At 39.5% G+C, this 6,995-nt stretch overlaps 1 protein-coding gene across 1 annotated transcript; it reads left to right on the forward strand.

The window, feature by feature from the left end:
* The first annotated feature begins 45 nt into the window (after nt 1–45).
* SBDS (Shwachman-Bodian-Diamond syndrome) lies at nt 46–5,337 on the forward strand. The gene is made up of 5 exons (XM_004688319.2): nt 46–381; nt 1,002–1,131; nt 1,603–1,803; nt 3,839–4,003; nt 5,044–5,337. The coding sequence occupies exons 1-5, from the start codon at nt 254–256 to the stop codon at nt 5,170–5,172; spliced, it is 753 nt and encodes a 250-aa protein (XP_004688376.1). The 5' UTR covers nt 46–253; the 3' UTR covers nt 5,173–5,337.
* Nucleotides 5,338–6,995: the final 1,658 nt, after the last annotated feature.

The raw sequence follows: 6,995 nt of genomic DNA on the forward strand, positions 1-6,995 counted from the left end.
GGCGCCTCTATTTCCGACGCGGGCCGATGTCGTAGACGCCGCGCTCGTCCGCGCCCAGTTGCCGCAACACCTGACGTGCGCGCAGTAAGTCAGCCCGGTGTATTGTGGCGCCTGGCCGGCAAACTTAGTGGCTGCGCCGCGCCCTCTGCTCCGCCGCGCGCCGCCGGGTGATTAACAGCTAGGACGGGCGGCTCTCAGGCCGGCGGCGCGGCTCTGCCTTACATCACCTAATCCAGATTTGAGAGCAGCGGCGATGTCGATCTTCACCCCCACCAACCAGATCCGCCTGACCAATGTGGCGGTGGTACGGATGAAACGCGGCGGGAAGCGCTTCGAAATCGCCTGCTACAAAAACAAAGTTGTCGGCTGGCGGAGTGGCGTGTAAGTGACCCTCTCCCTCCGAGCCCTGCCTGAAACTGATAGCCTCCAAAGGGCCTACTTTGGTCGTGGAATAAATGGGACAACCTTGTCGGGGAAGGGATGGAAAACTTAATCCCGCTGCGAGTGTGAGAAATCGCTTTCTCTACCGAGCTTATCGCCTAAACCATGAGTTCGTTTTTAGTTTGGTTTGGTCGGATTTGTCTGGTTGGTGTCATAAAAGCTACAGCGAGAAACCCCCATAATTATGTTCCTTTTGCCAGAATGATACAAGCCAAGGGTTTGTTATTCCAAATACTTTCGTAGTTATAACCCATGCAATGTCAACTAAGCCTAGGCGTTTCACCCAAGTGTATAATGTCTTCACTGGCGCCATCTAGGGACCGGTGGCAGAAGCCTGTCATCCCCACCGCCCAGTGATTCATGCTTACTCCCATGACGTGTTTCTCTGACGAGTAGATGCAAATACAAATGGAATTCTGGGTTTTGAAAGTGTTCTCTCTGCACTGAAAGTTATTTAGGAGTACCTGTTGTTTTCTCTTCCTTATGTCGTTACCGTTTTGTGGATTGATTTCCAAGTTACAAGTGTATTCATTTAGCACTTTCTCTCCTGCTCTCACAAGGGAAAAAGACCTTGACGAAGTTCTACAGACCCACTCTGTGTTTGTAAATGTTTCTAAAGGTCAGGTTGCAAAGAAGGAAGATCTCATCAGTGCATTTGGAACAGATGACCAGACTGAAATCTGTAAACAGGTGGGTTCTAAGAGTTGCAACATAATTCACCCAATATCCATTTGTGAAGTACTTATAAGGTATGTTAAACTCTAAAGTATTGGCATGGACAGTTAACATGCAATAACTTGATCTGCACATCATCACTTTAATAACTGAAAACACAGATTTTTTTTGTCATAGCTTCCAGAAATTCCTTTTCAACTAAACTGCTTATTTTGTCTTGTTATAGTACTATACCTGAAAATATGACAAATATTTTAGCCTTTAGACATTTTGCTAAGATTGCCCATCCCCTTTCACCACCCAGTCCTAAATAAGTGAGATTTTCAAGCAAAAGATAATCTAGTGTATCCTTTAAATAACTCAGATCATTACCATGTCCAATAACTGAGATGAAATATAATTTCTCCCCAGTTAATAATTGTTACAGTTAGTTACAAATAGTGGATAATAGAGCTATTGCCTTCTTAAATTTGTTGTATTTTTCAGATTTTGACTAAAGGAGAGGTTCAAGTATCAGATAAAGAACGACACACACAGCTGGAGCAGATGTTTAGAGACATTGCAACTATTGTGGCTGATAAATGTGTGAACCCAGAAACAAAAAGACCATACACTGTTATCCTTATCGAGAGGGCCATGAAGGACATCCACTATTCAGTCAAAACCAACAGGAGTACCAAACAGCAGGTAGGTGGCTTTTAACATCATCAAAAAGCATCCATGAAAATTATTTTTCTCTGAAGAAATCATTAGTTTCTAATAATACTATCTGTAAGTAAGTGGACAGGAAGGTTTGGGGAGAGTGGTGGGAGGAAGGGGTTGTAGAGACTAATAACAATTTTTTTTTTCACTAAACACAAATATACTAGAAGTCTCATTTTCAAAATTTGAGTCCCTTCCTAGTATCACAAGGCGTTCAGTCTCTGCATTATGAAGCTATCCACAGCCACTGCATCACAACTTACCCACATAACACAACAGACCTCTCCTGTCTCACCTGCTGCTCTCCTCAGAGTGTATTTCAGTGGATCTGCCTATACTCACCACTGTCTGATGAATCGCCTTACCATTCTGCACCTCTATCCTACGTCCCATTTATTTATGCTTACAAAACTGGGGTACAGGCCAGAGGAGTAGTGAGTGAGAGGATTCACCAGAGATAGAGTAGGGAACAAAACAGGAAGATCTACTGCAATACAGTGCTGAGGAGAGCAGTGGGCAGGTCCGGAGAGGTCTGCCGTGCCATAAGGGTCAGCTCCCTGGCTGGGGATCGAACTTGTGTTGCAGTGGCTTCTGTGAGCCTCATGGTGTGGTGCTTTAACCCACTGTGCCACCAGGGAGAGCCCTAAAACTTTAAAGTCATTTTTATTCCTCATTGTAGGCTTTTTTTAAATATACATAATTCACATGCCATAAAAGGTAACCTCTTAATGGGCCCTCCCTGGTGGCACAGCGGGTTAAAGCACAGCACTAAGACATTAAAGCCACTTCAACATGATCCTCACCTGCCCTTGAGGTGAGCCACATGGCACGGCAGGCCTCCACTGGCCCACCCTCTGCTCCCCTCAGCAGTGTACTTGGTCGATCTGCCTGCTCTGTTCTGCTTCCCACTCTGTTTCTGGCAAATCCTCTCGCCGCCCCCTGTACCTCTGGCCTATGCCCAGTTCTGTATGATTCAATAAATAAATCTTTAAAAAAAAAAAAGCTAACCTCTTAAAATGAATAACTCATATTCAGAAAGGTTGCTACATTCCCTGTGACCTACTTTGAGAACATTTTTGTCAACCCAAAAATGAAACCTCATACCCACTAGCAGTCACTCCTCGGTCCCCACTCTTATAAACCCTTGGCAACAAGGTTTGCAACAAATGAACATCCTAGCTCTATGAACTTACCTACTGTGTACATTCATGTAAGTGGAACCCTACAGTATGTATTCTTTTCAAGGTTCATCCATGTTTTAGCATGTACCTGTACTTCATTCCTTTTATGACTGAATAATAGCCAATTGCATAGAAAGGTAATATTTGCTTATTCATTAGTTGATGGGCATTGGGTGTTGCCACTTTCTAACTGTTATGACTAATGCTGCTATAGAATTCATTACAAGTTTTCATGTGGATGTATGTTCTTCTATACCCAGGAGTGAAATTGCTAGATCATGTAGTAACACTACATCTAAACTTCTGAGGAGCTGCCAAGACTTTTTTTCTAAAACAGCCAGAGTATTTTACGTTCTTACAGTCAGCGTACAAGATTCCAACTCCTCTTTATTGACAGTATTTGCTATTGTGTACTCTTTTGATTATAGACATTCTGGAGCTGTCATTCTGGTTTTGATGTGCACTTCTGTATTGACTCATGATTTGAACATATTCTCATGCGCTTAATTGACCTTTTTCTCTGTCTTGGGAAAATCACTATTCAAATTGCTTCTTCATTATTGAGTTGAAAGAGTTCTTTATGTATTCTGGATGGTTGTGCCTTATTAAATTTCTCTCTATGGATTGCCTTTTCATTTTTTTAATAGTTTTTGAAGCAAAAATTTTTAATCTTGAGTCAAATTTATTTTTTTCTATAGTTATTTATGCTTTTCATGTCATACCTAAAAAACCATTGGTAATCCAGCAAGCTGGAAACTGCTTGGTTTTGAATACTCTATGAAATAATGCAACGGAAGCTACAAAAAATTACAGACACTTTCTCAATTTTGTCTTGATAGGCTTTGGAAGTGATAAAGCAATTAAAAGAGAAAATGAAAATAGAACGTGCTCACATGAGACTTCGGTTCATTCTTCCAACGAATGAAGGGAAGAAACTGAAAGAAAAGCTGAAACCACTGATCAAGGTTATAGAAAGTGAAGACTACAACCAACAGTTAGAAATTGTAAGATTTCTTACAGTTACATTCTTTTATCTTTGTCTGTGCATTAACAGAATAGTTGATTTCCTAGTTAGAAACATTAAGAAGGTGTGAACATTAAGAGGGTTCCAGAAACATGTTACCTAGAGTTGGGTAAAACTGTCAAAACCCAGGCCCTCCCTGGTGGTGCAGCGGGTTAAAGCACACTGCAAGCTGGCCACAGCCACTTCAGTGCCAGTTCAATCCCCTGCCACGGAGGTGACCCACATGGCGTAGCAGACCTCTGCTGTCTCGCCCACTGCTCCCCTCCACAGTGTACTTTGTCGATCTGCCTGTTCTGCTCCCCACTCTGTCTCTGGTGAATCCTCTCACTGCCCCTGCACCTCAGGTTGGTACCCCAGTTCTATATGTATCAGTGGATAAATCTTTTAAAAAAAAAAAAAAAAAAGTGTCAAAAACCAAGTAGAAGTGTTGTAGGTAAGAACACTTAGGATTTTTTTGTTTTTTAGTTAAAATTATTCATCGAACTGTTGGGCATGTTCATTTTATGTGGGAGAAACTGTTTTAACAGTGAGTCATATCTTTGGGTCCTCACCCTACATCTTCAGTATAATTTTAGTTCTCTGCAAAGTTATAGCTTCAGACTTTTCAGCTGCTTTAGCAAATAAGAGCTCTAGAGAATTTTTGAGTTTCCACTGCAGATGTGCAATAGCTCATCTGATGCTCCTTAAAGTTCTAAAATCTTCTCAAGACTTTAGGTTTCTAAATAGACTAGACCTTAAGCGTTTTTGCTTAAGGTGAATAAGAAGAGAACTGCAAAATATAATGCCAAACATTATTTGAACATATTAAAGAACTTTTAGTATGAAAAGGACTGTAGTCTTCCAGTCCAACCTCTTCATTTTTATAGGTGAGAAATCTGGCAGAGTTTTTAAATGGGGATGGTAATGCCTTGTCACACAATCTATGTGTAGCATGCATGAAATATTGTGTGTTTATCATAGAGAGAGTTAAAGATACTCTGTTCATCTTTATGTGGTAAATAACTGTGTTAAATGTTTCAGGTGTGTCTGATTGACCCAGGCTGCTTCAGAGAAATTGATGAACTAATAAAAAAGGAGACAAAAGGCAAAGGTTCTTTGGAAGTACTCAGTTTGAAAGATGTGGAAGAAGGAGATGAAAAATTTGAATGACATTCATCAGTCTCATCAGCTTTACAACACTAAAGCATTTTCATTTCCCACAATCCTTTTTTCTGTTGTCTGCCAAATATTTACTCAAACTAGTTAACATTTTCCAGTAAATAAGTATTATGATGTGGGAGCAGTTTGGTTTTCTTTACAAATTGGGATTCTAGGCAAAAATGAAAAAATCAAGATTTTGCTGCTATGTCCTATGCCTTTGTAGCTTTCCATAGTGAAAGGTACCTCAGGCAACTCTTGTGTATAAAAAGTTAAATTTGGTAGCTTATCATTAATTTGGGGAGGATATGTCTGTATGACAAAGGGAGTTTTTGCTGGAAAAGAAAACTATGTCTTATTTCTACTTAATGAAAGTTGTTTATAGGGTAACTGTCATGGCCTAATAGTAGAAAGCTTGGATGAGGACTTCCTGTAAAAAAATAGATTATATAGATACTGGGCAGGACTTAGTCATTTTCATTGAAATGCTGCCATAACCTAGGTGGTTCTCAGTTAAAAAAATATATAGTCATGTGTTTCTAATTCCCAAAATTTATAATATATATTAATATAGCTGAAATTATATGTAATCAATAAAGCCATTCTTTATTTTTATTAAACCCTTGTGTTTCTAAACAGCTACCGTGTTCTTTTTCTTTTCTATGCCTCTTAGTTTGGTAGGGTTGGGGAGTTTTGGGCACAGTGGGCTAAGAGAAAAGGTCTTAAACTAGGACCTGTTGTGATATAAACACCTGATCAATCTTAGCTAATGTTATTTGGGATGTAATGAATTCTTTTCATATTTAAACACTTAAATGGACTAAGTACAAGTTTTTAAAAATCGATCCTCAAAAGATATATTCTAGAATTAAGGTTTCACTAAAGATAAACATACAGATTATTTAATGGATAGAAGTTTTTAACTGTAGCCAAGTGTTCTTAAAGAGGCCCTGATTGGTTTTATAAGTACACAAAATCGTTAATACAAGCTCTCGAAAATGTTCCCTTTTAACGTGCCTTCAAATGAAATTACAAAGCCCAAATCTTTCCTCATAATATTAGAAGAAATGTTCTTGCTTGACCAATTTAGTTTACATTTTTAGTTTCTTTCCAACTTACAGTTAAAGCAGTGTTTCAGGTTGAAAGTCGGCTACTAAAAAGGATCAATAACTGCATGTTGAGGTAAAGACAGCATTGACTTCAATTTTCTGACTTTGTATCTTCTAAAAAGCTGGAACTTTAAGAAATGTCACATGGTGATGACATCTGACTCATGCTTCTAAACCTACAAAAAACAAGGGTTTTGCCTTACTTTAATTACATTGCTCAAATGTAGTTAAACATCTGACTTACGATAATTTTCCCATTACCCCAGTTATATTGGATTCTTTTAAGGATTGCTGTTTTGCTTTTTTTTATTTACAACGTATGTTTTATATTTGGTCAACATCACACTTCAGAATTAACACTTCTATTAGCATAGTTTTGTTTTTTTCTGTAAGCTACTTTTGGGTCCACATAAAATTTGCCCAAGCTGTGAAACTGGACTCCCAGTGCCACTTTGAGTTTCCCTCTCAGACCTCATTTTGGTCCTCCCTTGTGTTAAAAGAGTCAGCCTATTACTTTGTGAGCTTCTTCAGGGCCAGAGATTAGTCAGTCTGTGTACCCCACCATGCTTTAGACCTAGTAGATGTGGAATAAATGTCTGCAGTGATAGCAAGACCCATGCCATCAGACGTGAGAAAATATGATTGACATTTTCAAAATTGATGGTGTAATAGTCTGTCTGCTGAGCCAGAGCTTCCCAGCCTTTGTACTGAAGGCTGCTGGTGTGC

The sequence above is a fragment of the Condylura cristata genome, unplaced genomic scaffold (genome assembly GCF_000260355.1).
Source record: "Condylura cristata isolate star-nosed mole 26May11 unplaced genomic scaffold, ConCri1.0 scaffold00024, whole genome shotgun sequence".
In the NCBI taxonomy this organism is placed as follows: Eukaryota; Metazoa; Chordata; class Mammalia; order Eulipotyphla; family Talpidae; genus Condylura; species Condylura cristata.